Source organism: Castor canadensis, chromosome 5 (assembly GCF_047511655.1).
Source record: "Castor canadensis chromosome 5, mCasCan1.hap1v2, whole genome shotgun sequence".
NCBI classification, from domain to species: domain Eukaryota; kingdom Metazoa; phylum Chordata; class Mammalia; order Rodentia; family Castoridae; genus Castor; species Castor canadensis.
The window spans coordinates 173,604,329-173,623,979 of NC_133390.1; the positions used below are offsets into that span (position 1 = coordinate 173,604,329).

General features: G+C 43.2%; 1 protein-coding gene across 2 annotated transcripts in view; it reads left to right on the forward strand.

The window, feature by feature from the left end:
• Tshz2 (teashirt zinc finger homeobox 2) overlaps nucleotides 1-17,407 on the forward strand; it is a 416,806-nt gene extending 399,399 nt beyond the window's left edge. For both annotated transcript variants that reach the window (XM_074074994.1, XM_074074995.1), the window contains exon 3: nucleotides 17,229-17,407. Coding sequence is in view for 1 of the 2 variants with exons in the window: in XM_074074995.1 (XP_073931096.1) it covers nucleotides 17,229-17,230 (2 nt within the window). In the remaining variant the exon portion in view is untranslated. The remainder of the gene's footprint in view (nucleotides 1-17,228) is intronic.
• Nucleotides 17,408-19,651: the final 2,244 nt, after the last annotated feature.

Genomic DNA, 19,651 nt, shown 5'->3' on the forward strand with positions numbered 1-19,651 from the left:
CCGCTAGCACCAAGCTTAAAACTGTTTTTAAAGACATCAAATACTTAGGTTTAAAAAAAATTAAAGCACAGTTATCAAATATTAAAGAAACCAACTTGTAATATATGAACTCTTTATACACATTACAAGTGTGATCACTTCAGCTCATCACCGCTTAATTCACAGGAATGGTAAGCATAAGTAATATTACAGGATATTTGAGAAAACCATAATGTGACATGTTTTAGTTAAAATATTGGTGATAACAAGCACAATACTTGCACTGTTGTGGTTTGGTGTCTACGTCCATAATAGAAGAAAATGCTGAATTTCAGTTAGAGATGAGTGCAAGTTTAGATGTGATTTTCTTCCCCTCCCAGGTTCAGGATTCCTATTCGTGCCAGGCAAAGGTCCCCTGCAAGGGTTTCCTTATAGTATGGAAATTCACATTTACCCTTCTTAATGCTTCTCCCTCCAGCCTGTCTCAGTTCATCTTAGTTTCTCATTACTATTTACGGAAACCTCTCCTAACTAAAAGGGCAGTGACATGCATATGGCATTTATTTGATTGCTTTGGCTCCGAAGGTATAAATCAAGCATGTACCATGCCCATGATGCAGAGGCTGTTAAGGGCAGAAGCAAGAAAGATGTGTTGAAAGCTTGTTTAACTGGAGTGTAAGCCACAGAAGACGGGGACAAAGCCATTTGTGCCTGGTTGAACGTCCAGCTGGGCACAGGAACAAACCATATGCCTATCTCTGTCCAATTAAGGAATAAACAACAGGAGTCAGTTGGCAGATAGCAGGGCAGACCTTTCTAAAGCATTTTGTCTCAGGGCCTAGCATTGTAGGGACAACTCTGCCTGGAGACCCTTTAAGGAGAGGGAACCCACTATTGAAGAGAGAGGGGTTACTGCCATGGGCAATCCACAGGTACTCAGAGCTATTTCCAAAGACAGCAGAGTGGGAAATCTTTTAAAGTTTGCAGACCATACAGTGTGCCATTTCTACTCCATCAGCCACAAAGGATACGTAAATGAATGTACACGGCTGGGTGCCAATAAAACTTTATCAATAGAGGCTGAAACTGGAATTTCATTTAATTTTCATGTTTCCTTCTTTTGTTTTTCAACCCTTCAAAAAATGTGAAATCCATTCTCAGCTTATAGGGCATATAAAAGTAGGCAACAGGCTGACAACCCATGGGATGGATACATGCTGCAGCTCTGTTGGCAGGTTGATTTTTGCCAGTCTGGACTGAACCCCATCTATGCTGGCTTTGAATGTCCTTTCCTTCCATGGCCCAGGCTCACCTTCGGAGGTTTGCACCTGTGGATGCTGTGGCAGACCTGTTCTCCTGAGGCCCCCATGTGGCTGGCTCTTCCCCTCTTTCAGATTTCCACTCACATGTCACCTCCTTGAAGAGGTCTTCCTGGCTCCTGCTCCAAGTAACCTTACTCCCTCACACCTGTGGCACCTGCTTATTTTCCTCATGGCACTCACCTCCCATGACGTGGTCCTGATGGCTTGTTTACAAGTTTTTCTTCTCTGCCTCTCAAATCTGTCCTGTTTCCTGCCATGACCCAGTATTAAGACAGTGCACAACAGCTGGCGTGAAGCAAATGCCCCCAATATTTATTGAAAGAATCTGTTACACATTCCCTGGCAAAGCAAGAGCCAAAACGTGCACAACCAAAGTTTTGTACCTCACCTGATCTAGTCAGGCATCAAGCATCTGTATCACACGAATGTAATTGTTCTATGAATTTATAATAAACCAGATGCTGGTGGCTCACGCCTGTAATCCTAGCTACTTGAGAGGCTGAGATCAAGATGATCAAGTTTCAAAGCCAACCTGGGCAAATAGCTCCAAAAGACCCCATCACCAAAATGGGTAGAGCTCCTGCTTTACAAGCGTGAAGCCCTGAATTCAAACCCCAATCCCACCAAAAAAAAAACCTGTAGTAATAATTTTAGTAGCAGTTGAATGTTTTTTAAGTAAACCTTATATGGATCCTAATATAGAAAGCAGATGAAAATGAAGTAGCTGTGCTTGAGATGAAGGTAGGAAGTTCCCAAAAGACTCTCAGCTTGAGCCTTCTGGAAATTTCCACATTTCCTTCTGCATGAGGAACTCTTTCAGAGTCCTTGTCTGGTCAAAACTAGCATCTGAGATGACTCTTCATTAGTTCCTCCACAGTTACTGGGGAGCTGGCTCTGCTCTTCAGATAGATGCTAAAGAATTACAGAGTCAACAATTTCTAAAAACTGTCAGGGGATTTTCTTTCCCAAACACATTTGTAACTCTATACAAAATTAAATTCTAAAACAACACTATGGTGCCACATTGGCCAGCACTGCTTTATAACTCTGTGAAAATATGCTGGGGCCTCAATTTACTTTCTTTTGTAAATGGCCTTAATAATATCTGCCCATTCCACTTTGCAGGTCAGGCAGGAGAGGGGAAAGAGAGAACAGCTTTTAATACGCTTTCCAGAACGTGGAAGAACAGGCTGCCTTAAGGCCAGTACCAGACTGTGGACCCGGGTCCCCCCTTCCCTGGCTATAAATAGTTCCAAGTCTTCTCGGGCTGCTGTAACAAAACACCACGGACTTCGGGGGATTGGAGCTAAACAACAGGAATTTATTTTCTCAGGTCCCAGACCTGAAAGTCAAGGTGCCAGCAGGGTTGGTTCCCTCTGAGGCCTCCCTCCTGGGTTTGCAATGGCTGTCCTCCTACCACCTCTTCACAGGGTCACATATCTGGTGTCTCTTAGTGTGTCCACATTCCCTCCTCCCCAACAGATCGGAGCCTCATTTTAATTTAATTCTCCTTTAAAGGTGGCCTCCAGATAGATGCATTCTGAGGTACTGGAGACTGGGGCTTTGACATGGGAATTTGTGGGGGACACAATTCAGTCTGTGCTACTGGTTTCCACTTTGTTTGCCACTGGAATCCCTGTCATCATTGCTTTGCTGACAAGGGACCACGCCCCGCTCTTGGCTCTGGCTCAGGAAGAACAGCCTGTGGCTCAGGGAGCTCTCCACGAAGGCTTCCCAGTAGCTTCTTTTACATTGCTCCATTTATAGCTGTGTTTGGAAGGGCTGAAAGATTTCTAGTAAATCTTATGTGAGGTGTTTAAAATCCATATCACTGCTGTTCAACAGCTGACTTAGAGGTGAGAGAAAGCCTTGGATTCCTTTAAGAAAGAAAACATGCTTCAGTGCTTTTTCGGGGCATCATCTGAACACAGTGTGAAACCCTAAAAGCTCCCTCTAGGAGGCAGTGTTGCCCAGTAGCCCAGGAGCAGGTGAGGGGAAGCAGGCAGAAGAAGATGGCTCAAATTCAGGCGCCACTTCTGAGAGCTGGATGACCCCAGACAATCACTTCACGTTCCCATGAGTCAGCTCATCCTTCTGTAAAATGGTACTGCTGGTCATTCCCACCTCAGTTTCGCTGCGGAGGCCTCTCTGTCCAGGTCAAGTGCCTCCCACAGTGTCTGGTATGATGAGGTAAGTCGTCCTGAGCTGATAATAGCTGTCCTCCTTATCACTGAGGCAGAAACAAAGCAACAGACCCCAGGACTTGAGCTCTTATACAAGACCATTTTGGATGGGGTTTGTGAGTAAGGTTTGCCACCTTTATAAAACAGTGGTGTGTTGCATTTTGGTTTTATATTTATATTTGCAGTGAAGAAATTTAATTTGCATAGAAATGCAGATTTGGGGATGGGGAAGAGAAAGAAAATGAAACAAGGAAGGTGAAATTTTACAAGTTATGTGTTCTGTGTGTCTCAAAGTATCAGTTGGCAGAAATCCATCAATCAATAAATCAATCCAACTAGAGTAACAGTTCTCAATAATCCTCAAAGGAGCAATTTAAAACTCCAGTGCCCAAGCCATTCCCTGGACCAACAGAGGCAGACCTCTGGAAGTGACTTCCACAGGTGGGCTCCACCAGCCATCCAGAGGTGGCTTCCTGTGGGCAGAGCCAGGCTGGAGATCTGCTAAGAGGCAATTTAGTCACGGTCAGACCACTCTGTGCCATTTATTAGCACTGAACTTAGCCAAGTGTGGGTCATCCCTGAGTCTTGGCTTCCTCCTCTGTCTTGAGGATTAAGTCAGAATTAACTGGTTGAACATACAGGCTCCCATCAGGAATAGATTGGGTGATGCATAGCAGGTGTTTCTTGTTTCTGCTATCATCCTCCAATGACCCAGAAGCCTGAGTCTCCATGTCACTATCTGCAAAATGGTGGGGAAAGGAAGGGTCTCTGAAGCCATCCATCTCCTTTTCAGTGGTTTTACAGGGCAGAGCAAAGGGCCAAGTAAGAAGACACCCATCTATTATTTACAACAGGTCGGGGTAAGAGAGAGGAAATCGGGGGACCTAGTCTGGATTTTAGGATAAGGAAAGTTCTTTCTGAGGACATGCTATGTACGCCAGAGATGAGAGTGTAGGGTAGGAATTTGCCAGGCAGAGTCGTGACAAGGGCACATGGGGAGGGAGAATAGCAGGTGCAAAGGCTGTGAGGAGCTTTTGTGTCAAATATAAATAAATGAACTTTTAAGTACCTTTTGTTCTTTGAGCACCTTGCGGGGCTTGGGTTCTCGTAAGAGATTTAGGGAAATACTAGTGCTGTCTGATGAGACGCAGGTTAGGGTCCAGACAAATCTTCATTTTATCTCAGCTCCACTGGGGAATGGCTGTGCACCAAGAGGGGGTTAGGCCTTCTGAAATTTTGACTCCAGCCATGAAGAGGAAATGGGAATTACTGTGTTACCACTTGTGTGTGAGGATTGGTAAGTGTCGGGAAGTGTCACAGTGGCAAAGAGGAATAGTTATCAGTGTGACAAAGCATGGGGCTTTGGGGACAGAGTCCTGGGTCTGCCAATATCCTGACAAATGATCCTGGTTCTGTTCCTTAAACCTCCGAATCTCCATCTCTAAGTTTCCTGATCTCTAAAAAAAAGGGGGTTCATAAGAGCTACTTTGGGGATTTTTACAAGAATTAAGCAATCGAGCCTCAGTCAAGGATGGGACTCAACAAAGGGGAAACAACCTTAAAGTGAAGACGCATTGTTCCAGAATTATCTAAGTCTATGCTCCAACTCCCCTCCTAGACCCTTTTGCCAGTGTAGACACAGCCACAGGCAGTGCACATGGGCTTAGCCGCCCAGTCTCTGCGGTAAAGACAGTTCTGCCAGAGGGCAGGATTAGATGGATGGTGTTTTCCACACTTGGAGGACAAGCTGTTTCCTAAACGCCGACAACTCTCATTTTAGGCAGTGGTGAAGACCCATGCCTGTGTCCACACAGCTCATCTCGTTTGGTTGTGAGTTAGTTGCAATAAATAACGAGGCTCTGCCCTCCACTTAGAGAAGATGGCTTCCATTGTGAATCATGGCGCTGCGGCTGGACTTGAAGCTGTCGGGTTGGTTTATGAGGACGTTCACCAGCATGCAGACCCCTTTCAAACAATTTAAGTGCTCTTTTGGAGTATATGAATGTGCCTCAATAAAAATGGGTACAGGGAAAAAATTGCTTGCTTTCTCTCTTCTATGGCCAAGCACCAAAAGCAACCACCTACGAGAATTGTCAAGTATTAAATATATAATCACTAAAGATGAAATTATAATTAACAGCAAAGCCACCAGGGACATTTTCCCTTCCCATTGTCAGGATGTAGTCCTGAACTCCGCACCCTTTTAATTTACCTTTTGAAAAGACACCGACAGCTGCACGGTTTTTCAGTCATCATTTTTATTATAGGGCTTTTGTAAGCAATGTGCCTTTGGAAGATTCTAGTTAGCTGGAGAGCGTGCTTTGAGGTCTGAAGTCCTCAGCCCTCAGGCTGGCTCTTCCACTTGCTCACTCTGAGCCCGTGCCTCTGTTTTCTCATCAATAAATACGGACCATGAGGCCTGCTGTCCACAGAATTGTAAAATGCAGAGCTTATAACGAGCACTTAATCAAATGGTAGGTTTATGGCTGCTTTTTGCTTTAATATCCACATCAAATGTTTTGAAACGCTATTTTATCCTTTTTTTTTTTTTTACAAAAGGGAAAAATTTTTCTTAGCTTCATATTTGAATTGACAACTGATTTCTTTTCAGCATTTGTTTAATGCAGGAACCAAGAACCTCTCTTTGACTTGTTTAAATTTCCAGAAAGAAAGAGTAATCCATTCCTCAGGCCTGATGACAACTTATTTCTAACACATAAGCAGAATTTTATAAATACACTTTTGAATTTATTCTACATCTCATTCCACACCCTTTTAAGAAACTGCACTGTATGCTGTGCAATAAAATCACAAGTGAAATGAAAAATTATTAAATCAGTGTACACTTTATTGAGCACCTACTGTGTGCTGGGCAACATTTGTGGAAGCCACTATCATTACCTTGTTCGGGCTCTTGTGGAAACTCAGGATCAGAAGAAGTAAGTCCCTCAACGTCACACAGTCAAGAAACGGCAGAGTGAAATTATTAACAAATATGCTGCAGGATAATAAGTGACAATATAAGAGCCACACTTTAAACGATGAAGGACAGGAATGAGAACAGGTCATGTTAAGAGGAGGCACTAGTAGGAGGGGGAGGATAAAGGAAGGTGAGTATGATTGAAGTAGCTTCTGTACACTTATGAATATGGAACATTGAAACCTGTTGAAATCACCCTAAGAAGGGGAATGAGGTAGAAGGGAGAAAAATGGAGGGGATAAACCAAACCTGGGTACAATATATGTATATATGGAAATGTTATAATGAAACCCCCTATATAACTATCATATACTAAAAAAAAATTGTTTGAAAAAGAAAAGAACGTTGGGCTGCCAACTTGATTCTGAGCTTCATGCTAGTGAAAGTAAAAATGCAAACACGATCTATCTCAAGCTTGACCTTTTCCACAAGAAAAATGGATACCAGACTTTAAGAACAAGCAAAGCTGTTCCCAAAACTTCATGCGTGGTAGAAATTTCTTGCATAACTTTTGTGATACAGTGGAGTATAGTAAAGACAGTGGAAGGTATTTGCGATAGGACCAAATATTTGAAACTGAAAGAAATTGGTCCTTTCTGTTAAAATAAAATTAAAACCATTCTTCCCTGCAAAAGAAGAAACTCTTTTACGTAACATTAGCTCCATCTCTTTTGATAATCATTCAATCCAAGCTTTGTCAAGGCATCATATTGAGAAGAGATTCGTGTTAAAAGCTGGCGGGAGGGTGGAGGGGATAGAGAGCAGAGAATGCCTCTCCACCTTATCATTTTTATTTAGATTGACATACCTTTGATTATAATTAGGGATAACCACTCAGCAGTTAAGACTCCATAATCCCGTCGTTACTTGTCAGCACATTTTCTTAGGGCAGACTTGCACGCCAGCCCTTTCATTTCTCTTCTTAACTACTTGGGTAGCCTGAAGTTGACGAGTGTGCTCTAAGGAAAAGACTTTCTGCTGCCACTGAAACCGTCTAAGCTGACACAAACCTAAGGACACAAATGACACCCAGTGATAGTGTTGGCCCCACGTCTTCTCACCTCACATTTTTGTTGTTCTCCAGGATGTCACCCTGTTTCTGCCAGTTTCATTCAGCAGCCATTTTACACACAGTGGCAAAAAGAGTTCAAACCATTTCAAGGGCTACCCAATGTGATAGTTCATTTTGTCAAGTTCATTGGATTGAGAAACATCTAGGAGATTAGTAGAGTCCACCTCTGGATGTGTCTGTGAGGGCGTTCCAAGAGATGATTGGGTCATGAGGTCTCTGACTAATGAATGGATGAAATCCTGGATGGAGTCGTGACCGTGTTAGTGGAAGGTGGGCAAAGGTAGGAAGTGGTGCCTCTTTGGAGGAGGTAGATTTCTAGCGGAGCATGTCTCTGAGGGGTCTGTCTTGTCCCTGCCCTCTTCCTGTCTCTCCCACCTTACTTCCTGTCTGCCATGATGTGAGCTCCTCCACTCTACCATTCCCATCCCAGATGGACTGAAACCTCTGAAACCATAAGCATAGCAAATCCTTCCTCCCTTAACTTGTTTCTGTCAGGCATTTGGTCACAGCTACATAAAGCTAACCAATCCACTCATAAAGTAAGCCAAAGGAGCTTTCTATTTTAATTATTTCCAATTCGACCACTCCATAGATACTCAACAGTGGTGATACAACAAGGTCAAGGTCAGTGTAGAAGATATTTGTTCTGGCACTAATAAGAAAACCCACAGAAGAATTCCCTTCCAACTTCAAAGCTGCAAGCAAGTGCTTTCTGGTTTGTGTCACCATGAGTCTACCATACATTTCAGACACGTGTTGATTTATTGCAAGTCAAACTTTAAAGGGGGAAGTTCAAAAGTTGAGATTTTCTAGAGTGCCATCCATATTTAAATGTTCCAAGGAGGGGACTGTTAGATAAATAACACTATTGCCTCCCTCTTCTTCAAGGATCTGATGAAGCACACCTTTGACAAAGAACTTCTGGTCTCATTGATTCAAAATTTTCATTCTTCTCAGTACCGATCCAATGGAGGTCAGGAACAATTAGTTCTATGGTTAAGCACAAAGACTGTTAAATCAAGCAAACACATACCTCAATTAACTCCTGGCATAATAGTCTTTACTACTTACAATCATGCCACCTTGTATAAGTCACTTCAGTTGTTTAAACCTCAGTATTTCCCTCTGTGATATAGGACACCCATTTGGGCCATTGTGATATTTAAGAAAGTAATGCATAAATGGTGACTCTAAAATTAACAGTCATAACCTGATGTTACTGATATATAACTTTTAAATTTTTATATTGACTCAACCTTTTTGATGTTTGGTGGAAGAAGGAAGAGCTCCTTTTGCCATTCAGAAACTCAGCCTCTTTATTCTTTCTGGTTTATTTTTGAGACTGCCCTTTCCAAGAGCAATTGATCTCAGTCTCTGTTTCCAATGATGGAAAAACTACAAAGAAGAGAGGAATTAAGAAATGGTAGCCAGACATGGTGGGGCATGCCTGTAATCCCAGCCCTTGGGAAGCTGAGGCAGGAGGATCTCAAGTTCCAGGCCAACCTGGGCTACACAAAGAAATCAAAACAGAAAACTCAAATAAAGGGGCAAAAAAATATAGCAAATAAAATTTTAAAGTATTATCCACTTACCTACATGAAGCATGTCTGACACATCAAAGTTTTCAATGCATTTAAGCAATTATTTTATTTACTCTAAGAATTGAAATTTGTCCACCAAAGTTTAAGGGTTTCTTCACACAGAGATTTCTCTCAGGAAAAATTAAATGCCACTCTAATGATGGAATCTAGCAAGGTAAGTCAGCTAATTTGGATTTTCAAATTGTAAATCAATTTGAAAAATATTACCTGTAGTTTCTCCCAGGATTGCACCATTAAAAATCTTTGTCACAATCTTCTTTTAACAATACTATTTTCTATATTTCCAGCATTCAGAGTTCACTTTTGTTTTTCATTTTCAACCAAATAGCTATAAGAAGCCTTAAAATAGGAGTCAGGTGTCCTGACCTCGTCTCTTCATCAGCATAGTAACAAATTTAAACCCCTCAGCTTCAGCCTCTTTATCTTTGGGGTACTAATACTTATCCAATATATTTCAGAAGAGAGTATATATACAAACGTGCTTTGAAGAAATGTAAATCACTTCAAAGTGGCAGACCAAATCATTCTTTAAAAGTACTCAACAGATAGCAAAGTTTCTTGGTGTCCATTTGTCACTAACAGGACCAATTTTTCTAGTCTCTTCTCTTTTCTTTATGTATTTTAACTTGTCTCTTAGAGTTACAAAGAAGGATTCCAAATTATTCTGGGTTTTTTTTTTTTCATTTGTATTGTTTTGGTAGTAAATACTTAAAAATTTCCTTACCACATTGGAAGAAAGAGCCTTCAGATTGGTCTCTTTTGAGCTCCCATCACTCAACAAATAGTTACCAAATACCCACGGTGTGACAGACATTGGGTTTTATGCTAGGGACACTGTCAGAATGCACTGTGTGTCAGAATGCACATGGTACCCTCCTTCCTGGGGGCTACACACTGTGGGGGGCAGACGCCAAAGTAAATGTGACACATATGAGTATGTGTTTGTAAACATCAATAATTTCCTAAGACCCACATGAAAACTTGTTGCAAGACTATAACAAAAGCCTAGGCAAGTCCAGTGGGAAAGAGATTTCTTGGAAGTGACATGCAACCAAGACTTCCAGGATGAGCATTCTAGACAGAGGGAACCGCATCAGTGGAGACCCTGAGGCATGCTTCCAGAGCTTTCATGAGCCATAGCAGCAAGGGGTAGAGGCACCCAGATGAAGTCAGAGAGGGGGCAAGGCCAGCTCTGGCAGAAAGCTTTAGAAAAACAGCATTCTTGTTTTGATTTGGTTTGATTTGATTTTCTATGTGTAGTAGAGGTCACCGAAGGATTCTAAGGCAGGAGGAGTGAGGGGTGACTGCTTTGATCCAATTTAGGGTTTTATAAGCGCACTTTGTTCACCATATGAAAAATGACAGGAAAGACACGGAGTGAACAAAGGAGTCCCATGGGGGAGTCCACAGTCGTGCACAGGCAAGACATGCACAGGGTTGAACTGGAGCACAGAGGCAGAGACAGAAGAGGTTGGAAAGGATTGGGTGACTAGTCATGGTGATGAGCCAGAAGTGAAGGAGGGTGAGTCCCGCGTCGGGGGTGGCCAAGCTTACTGCTGGTACAACCAAGTGGTTTGAGGTCCATTTGCTGTGAACAAGGTGGCTGGTTGGGGGACAGAATGGGGAGTAGGGATTCAAGTGCATTGTTTTTGAAAGAGTTATGATGAAATACTTGAGAGATAGTCACACAGAGGTGCCAGGAGACAGCAGTTGTGTGAATCTGGAGGGCACAGCTGTGAGCATATAGATGATGGTGAAAGAAGGGGCTTGTGTAGAGCAAGGGTCTTTAGCCTTCAAAGACCACATGCTGCCATTCTAGGACAAGCATTTTCTGTCTTGCCTTTTACTCTTCTGAAATAAAGTGAAGAGATGTGATCAGCCTACATACATAACTTCAAATACAAATCATCTAATGTTAGATGTACAATAAGAAGGAAGAGAGAGCTGGGCATGGTAGTACACACTTACAATCCCAGCAAGAAGCAGGAGGATGTCTAGTTCCAGGCCAGCCTGGGCTACATAGAGATACTCTGTCTCAAATAAATAGATAAAAGAAAAAAGGAAAGGAAGAAAAGAAAGTTGAAAGAGAGGAAGGAGGAGAGAGAGAAAAGGAGGGAGAAGGAAGGAAAGAAAAAAGAGAGGAGAGAAAGGAAAAAGAAAAGAACATTTGGACCCAAAAGAATCTTCTCAAACTTGTCTTGGGCTCCCTGGGTGTCCTGTTAAAAGGCAGATTCTGAATTGGGGGTTGAGAGTGGCCCTGTATTCTGCATTTCTGGGAAGCTCCAGGTGGTACCAGTGCTGCTTTTGTGGGCCACACTCAGAATAACAAGGTCCTGGAAGCCACAGTGAGGTGATCAGATTCATGCCCCATGAATGTCAGCTATGAGTGCGGATGGACACAGGTGTGTTAGATGGGTGTTTCTTCTTCTTTTCCCCCCTGATGCTGAAGATGGAACCCAGGACCTTGCACATGCTAGGCAGTCACTCTGACATTAAGCTACATCCCCAACCCTTGGATTTTTGAGACAAGGTCTCCCTGTGTGGTCACGGCTGACCTCAAACCTGCTATGTAGCCCAGGCTGACCTCAAACTCTGTCTGGATCCTCCTACCTCAGCCTCCCCAGTGCTGAGATTACAAGTGTGACCACCACATCCAGCTTTGAAAGAGAGTATTTCAAGTACCAGGAACAGCTATGCCAATGGTGACTCCTCACACAGCAAACAACTCCCATGAAAATTGCAAATAATGCAAAGTGCAGTTTTTCTTTGTCAGGTAGCTTTATTTCTGGAAGGTATAGCTTGTGTCAAGCTGGGATGACATGTAAAGTGGACTTAGGTTCTAGACTCAAACAATTATATAAAGGTTTCGAACTTTTTGTTCAAAGATTTTGAACAATTGTGTCTTCCCCTCTGCCTCCAAGGGACATTTGGTGACATACAAAAGCATTTGGGGGTTGTCACAATTCAGAGGTGCTATGGGATTCTGGTGGGTAGAAGCCAGGGAAGCTGCTAAAAACCTGAGGTACTCAGTGTCGTCTCCTACAACAAAGAAAGATTCAGCTCCAAATATGCTTCAGATAAAAAGCCCAGACGACAGAGAGGGTCCCAAAGATGATACGGATAGAGAGACCACAGCAGCTGTGCGAGACTGTCCCTCTTGATGCCCGACATTCCTGGCCTGCAGCCAGCAGAGCAGCAGCAGTCACAGCACTCCACCTGAAGATGGTGGTGCCACCCGAGCAAGGCAACAGAGGGAGAGAACGGGCCTGCAGGACCCAGCCAGGCCAGGGACCAGGAAGAGCCAACCGAGTGATTCTCAGAGGACTAAAAAGGCCAGCCTGACCAGCTTAAGGTATAGGTACAATTCTGCACATCTGTCGGAGGCTCTGTAGTTAAAACAAAAATAATCACATTTTTTTGCCTGACTGTCCCCCACAACTCTGCTTAATGAACGTGGCCAATGACTTCTTCGATATATAATTAAAATGTTTATTTATTTCTGCTTTGTTTTGATCACAGGAGCTCAACATAGCAGGGAAAAAAACCCACACACACCTAAAGTTTGACCTCCATGACCACAGGAGAGGCTCCAATGTATTTGCTTTCTTTATTGCTTCACTCAGTTTATGCAACACACTCTGATCAAAGAGAAAGAAGAGCTCTTGTTCTCATGCTCCACTCCTGTCTACTTTTAATTTTCTTCAAGGGTCTCATCTTAAGACATATGGATGGATGCAATTAGTGGACATCGTGTTAAATGAAGTAAGCCAGGCTCAGAAAGACACGGGCCGCATGTGTTCTCTCATACATGGAAGACAGATCCAAAGATAAGCATACTCACAAAACCCAGCATGGTCCTATACAAACTAATGGGTAGAATATGTTTGTAAGAGTGGAACTGCTCTATGGAACTCATGAAAGAGGGAAAGGAAAAGAGAAAGAGCATCAACAAGATCACAAACATCACACTGTGCAGGCAGAGGATATAAGGATGCATACTGAAAGCTGTTGAATAACGGGTGTGGGAGGGAAGGGGTGAGGGAGCGCAGTGGGAGGGGAGGAACTGACCAGCGTACTGGAGACACATTGAGCAACCCCTTGACCAGGAACTAGAGAAAAGGTGAGATCAAAAAGAATTAACCTAGAAGGTAACACCCACGCACAGGAAATCAATGTGAGTCAATGCCTTGTATAGCTATCCTTATCTCAACCAGCAAAAACCCTTGTTCCTTCCTATTTTTGCTTATACTCTCTCTTCAACAAAGTTAGAGATAAGGGCAAAATAGTTTCTGCTGGGTATTGAGGGGGTGGGGGAGAGAGGGAGTGGGGGGGTAAGGGAGGGGGTGGGGGCAGGGGGGAGAAATGACCCAAGCCTTGTATACACATATGAATAATAAAACAATAAAAAAAAAGCAGAGGAACAAATTAAAAAAAAAAAGGAGAAACCCCTTGAACATGGACTTAGATATTAATAACAAAAGACAGAACTGTAAAATTAGGGCAGGGTGGGGGGGACTTGTGGGAGGAGGGAGAGTGAAGGAAGGAGATGAAGGTGAGGGTGTATGGTGGATGGACTTCATACACTTCCGTGAACTAGAACAAAGAAGCCTCTTGCAATTGCTTGAAGTGGGGTGGGGAGGGGCCGAGGGGGAGAGACGGTAGGGGTGATCTAACCAATGTACAATAAATATTAGCCTATCTGGAATTGTCACAATGAATCCCCTCTGTACAATGAATATATAAACTAATAAAAAAATTTTAAGATTCCTAAGACAAGGAATAATATATTTTTTTAAGTATATTGCCCCAAAGTGGGCCAAAATTCTTCCAGTACAGAAACATTGACTTCAAAGACTCCACCTTGTCTGCCCATCACAGGGGACACAAGAGACTTCTCAAGTAAGCCCAGCATCATAGCCAGACTGTAATCGAAAACACTCGGATCTGGAATTGAAAAGTAGTTAATGGTGCAGTGGCTCAAGTGGTGGAGTGCCTGCCTAGCAAGCATGAGGCCCTGAGTTTAAGTCCCAGTACCACAAGAAAGGATAAGGATGTAGACCACTGGTGCCTCATGCCTGTAACGCTAGCTATTCAAGAGGCAGAGATCAGGAGGACGGTGGTTCGAAGCCAGCCCAGGCAAAATAGTTCACAAGACCCTATCTCAAAAATCCATCACAAAAAAAGGGCTGGTGGAGTGGCTCAAAATATAGGCCCTGAGTTCAAACTCTAGTCCTACCAAAAAAAAAAAAAATAGTGCTCAGATTCTCCTGGGAAAATGCCTCCAAGTTACTAACAGTGCTGGGTGATCACTTTCAGCCATTACTAAGCCATCGCAGACAACAGAAGAGGTGGTTAAGAGACCAGAATGGTTTCAAGCCACATGGCTTTCCCTCTGGACCAGTTAGAAAGTGAAGACACTATTGCTTCCAGCCCGGCAGCACTGGGAAGTTGCACTGGCCAAGCCTGGGCTCAGCATGGATGGCACACCCAGAACACGTCGCTGTCACCACAGCAGGGTCCTTTCATGCTGAGGTCCCCAAAAGTCAAAGGACTTGAGTCAATGACAAAGTCAGGATGTGGTCTTAGGAGCTGCGTGGCCTCCCTCAGCTCACACAAGAATGTCTCCCTTGGGTGTGGTGAGTGTCCCAGCAAGAGGAGCTGGTTACCCAGCAAACGTGGGATGCAGCACAGTCTCTTTAGCCAGGAGAGCTCTGTGTGTCGGTTAGCTCTGGCTGCAACTGAAGGACGCAGTCTTTAATACGCTGATGCACACTTCCAAGTGGGCACAAGATGCTGGGTTTTTTTCTTTCTTTCTTTTATCTTTTTTAATTTTCTTACATGTGTATACATTGTTTGAGCCACCTCCAGGTGAGTTTTTTTAACTTGCCCACCTTCCCAGAGCAAACTTCAGCTTGAGAAGCCTAGCCATCAAATCTGGGTGTCAGTCACACTGGAGCAGCCTCCAGGCAGAGGCCTATGAAATAAGTTTTATGAAACTGGTGTCACAGCGCTGGGGAGGCTGAGGTGGGAGTTCAAGGGCAGCCTGAGAAGCATAGCAAGACCATGTCTCAAAAAATAAACAGAAAAACAAACAAGGCAAAAACAATGGTGTTACAGCATTGTCAGGGTCAGGAAGGAGACGAGGACTTTCAATGCTCCTTGTTTGAGAGCCCCACTCCACGCCAGGACTTCCCTGTCGCAGGTACAATAGCTGCTGCACTTCCCAGACTTTCTCCTTCTGTCCACCTTCCCTTCCAACCACATGACCATCCTAACCCACCAAAACCTCTCCCAACCAAGTCACAGCAAACCTGCAGGGAGACTGTGTCTCTCCAGGGCACATCTCAAGGTTGGGGCAGTGGGGGGTTGGGGCGGGGAATGGCTCCTAAAACAGTGGTGACCAAGGACTCACCTGTGGTCTAGGAGGGCAGTACCCAAAGCACTCATTCATGGAAGTTTTAGTGTGGGAAAGCTTAAGTTCACAGCAACCCTCTGCTCCATTTTGGTTTGTTTTGTTAGGTTGTTTTTGGTGGGGAAGGGGTTGATCAGGAAAGCTGTTATTGGTGGTGCTGGTGGTGGTGGTGGTGGTGGTGAGTTTTTGTGATACAGGGTCTTGCTATGCGGTCCAGACTGGTCTCAACAACTGATCCTCCTGTCTCAGCCTCCAAAGTGCTGGGATTACAGGTGTGCACCACCATACCTGGCCATCCTCTGCTTTTTATTAGCTGTGTGACCTTGGACAAGTCATTCACCTCTTTGAGACTTTTTTCTCTCTCCTTTTTGGAATGAGATTGTTTCAAGAGTTAGCAGCCGTGTGTGCAGACTACCTGGGATTTGGTAGGTATAGTTGGTAGGTTACTAGTGTCCCAGGCATGAGATTCCTTACCAAAGGATCATTTCAGATGTCTGTTATGAGCATGGTCTGATCATATGACTGGTCTGGAGGCAAAGCCAGCAGTATGCCTGCCTAGCAAAGGCAAAGCCCTAAGTTCAAATCCCACTACCTCCAAAAGATAGATGGCTAGATAGGTAGAGAAATAGATAGATATATTATGTTTTTCATTTATCATTGTTTCTGTACTTGAAACTTACAAGATTTTTTTTCAAAAACACTAGTCTTCTCATGAAAATGAACACTGCCATTGGGGCGTTGGTTGTTCACACCTGTAATCCCAGCTACTCAAGAAGCAGAGATCAGGAGAATCAAGGTTCGAAGCCAGCCCATGCAAATAGTTCACAAGATGCTATCTTGAAAATACCTATCACAGAAAAGGGCTGGTGGAGTGGTTCAACATGAAAGCCCTGAGTTCAAGCCCCAGTACTACAAACAAAAAGAAAGAAAGAAAAGAACACACACTGCCACTAAATAACAAGATATAACCAAGGACCTCCACAAAGATCATGCCGTGTGCTGATAGGAACAACGGGCTGTCCATACACTGGCAAGGGGCGGGGGGTACCCGATTTGTTCGTAAACCTTTCCCCACCACAAAAATGTTCCCATCTTTTGACTCACGCCCTTTAGAATTTTTCATCTTGCAAAACTGAAAATCTGTACCTGTTAAACAAGAACTTTCTTCTGACCACTAGTCCCTGGTAACCATGGTTCTTTTCTCTTTTTATGATTTTGACTACTCTAGGTACCTTATATAAGTAAAAGCATATAGTATTTATGTTTCTGTAACTGGCTTCTGTTCTCATGGCATAATTTCTCCAAGGTTCATCCATGTTGTAGAATGTGTCAGAATTTCCTTCTTCTCGAAGGCAGGGTAATATTCCATTGTATTGGTGGACACTTGGGTTGCCTCTGCCTTTTGGCTATTGTAAATAATGTTGGTGTGTCCATATGTCTCTTCCATACCTACGTGCCTTTATCTGTGTTAATATTTTAAAATATTTTTTCCTAAATTGCCTCCTGATTTTTAATGTCCCATTGTCTGGTTATCTCACAGACTGGACAAGACTTACCTCTGCCTCTGCTCAGTATAAATGAAATCCTACAGGTGGGCAATCTACCCACCTTGAGAATAACCACCTGGGCTGTACCTCAGAAAATAATGCATCTTTTTGTTGTTCTGATTCCTGTTACAGGACAAATGCCTTAGGTTCAACTTTCCAGCCTGGATCCTCTCAACAAGCCCTCCTGCGTTGCACCCTCCTGCTTCTGACATTGAACTCACTGACCTCCTCCTGACACCCTGCTCCAAGAAGACTGCCAAAAAAAAAAAAAAAAAATCACCCCAGCCATTTCTCTCCATCCTCACTAAGAATTTGATAACGAAGTATTGATTTCTTCACTGCTTATGGATGACATTAGATTTCATTGATAAACTGCAAATGGGGCTGTCTCGTCTCCACGGTCCCCTTTTCACTGTCACAAGAAAACAAAGTGCCAGTGAAGAAAAATAATGACTGGGGACACTGATGTACTTATTTTGTCAGTTTGTAAGAGGAAGGGGGGCGTCTAAGTCTTCATAGTTTAATGTCCACATGGGCTGCACTAGACCTAGACACTGACTCTTCATGGGCCGGTCCATTTCTTATTTATAACCCCCCCGGGAACGTTTGTCTAAAGGAAATGTTTCTGTTCAGTGTAACAATTACGGTTGCACCTGGATTACCCAGTCCTGCCCCTGGCCAGGGAGCCATTAATCACCACAGAGCGGAGGAATTATTAAGTTAAACCAGAGTTTGAGCCAAGAAAACTTCGGGAGGACGTTCATCTGCGCTGAAAGTCGCCACTTAACCATGTGGCTGCCAAAGACTTTTTCCCCAGCACTGCAGGGCCTTGTGGCCTCACCACGCCCTGAGGCCCTGAAGCCACACGAGGCCTTCCACGCGGGCACTCTGGGATCTGGGAGAGGCAGACGAGGCCCTGGCCGGGTGGGCAGAGACTAGCAGCCTTCCGGGTCTCTCTCCACGCAGGACCTCCTGTTTATGAACTCTGAAATGCAAATGAGCTTCCAAACCAACAGAAAGCATGAACTAGGGTGTCCATTTTAAATGTGTTCCTGCAACTTTTTTCATTAAAACTTTAAGGGCCCAATTTTAATTTGTGGAATATTCCCGTTAATAATGAGATCTAATTAAGACATCCATTAAAAGCCCGTTAAAGTTAATTTAACGTAAAAATTCCAATAGAACTGTATTAGATTTTCTCCATTAAATTAACGTTATGGATTTTTAACGGATGTCTTAATTATACGTTATTATTAACGGGAATACTGTATTACACCGATTAAAATCAGGCCCTAAGTCAACTTCGAAAAGCGAAGAGCTGTTTTAACATTAAAGTCTTGCATACCTAGTGCAGCATTTGGAAATGCAGAGGTACAAATGCTTAACCTGGTTGAGATTTTCTGTACAATGGAAAACAGCCTATAATAGATAAATCCCTCATTGCATTTAAACAAGGAATTTCCTTATTCTCAAAGGACAAATAAGTCTGGATTGTGTTGTAAATTGCTACTCTACTATAGGTGAAATATTTAAACAATTCTAGGCAGAACACCAAAAGCTAGATGACTCTGGAATGAATATTTTGTTGCTTTAATTACCAAGGTTATTAAAAAAAAAACTGAACACTGACAAAATGAAGCCAAATGCCAAATATGTCCTCCTGCCACTTCTCATTGAGGCTGCTTGTTGGAATTGTCTTGGAAATTTTGACATGATCCCTAAATTCAACATTGGGATTTAGAGAAGAAAAAAAAAAAAAAACCTTCTTATTTACCTCCTAGGGAAAGTGTTGCCCTTACGCCACATATAATAGCAAATTGCTTTTTTTATGGCATGCATAACCTAGATGGGAAAAAATATGGCGCTTCAGGGAAGGAGGGAAAAAGTAAATGAAGTTCCAGGAATGTCATTCTGAAGTAATGAGGCATGGACAGAAAATATACCCCTCACATCATTGGATTGAGATGGCAGTCGAAATAGCTTCATTGAAGTGTCAGCAGTCATCCATCAATCAATCATCCACAAGGAAAAATAGCAACAGTACAACGGGGCGGCTTTTATAGGATTTACTCATGGGCACAGGGAATAGCGGCTCAAATGTAGTTCTGACATGAAAAGCAAGGTGCTGATATTATTTTTTATGATGGGAGGACCATAAAGTGAATTGAGAACAGCGAGGTCTGTCTTTGCTTAACCTATTCAACCAGAAATGAATGGAACTCAACTGGAAAGGAACCATCTTTGGGTGGCTTAAGATTGAAGGGCGGACCCCACCAAGCTCTGTCCTTCCACAACAAAATTCTATTAAAGGAAAATCAATGCATTAGCTTTGAGGTTCTTGAGGCAGTTAAAAATTGCCTGCTCCCACCCAGGGTTGTTAGATAAAGTTCAGATCCATCCTAAAGCAAATTTACACCTCTTGCTCCGGCTTGCGGGGTGTGGGGCACAGTACAATTCTAAACTCCTTAGACGTTATTTCCCTTCTAAGAAAAGAAAAGTAACAAATCATCTCCTTCTACATAGCATCTATATATATGGTTTTGTTGGTGCAATTT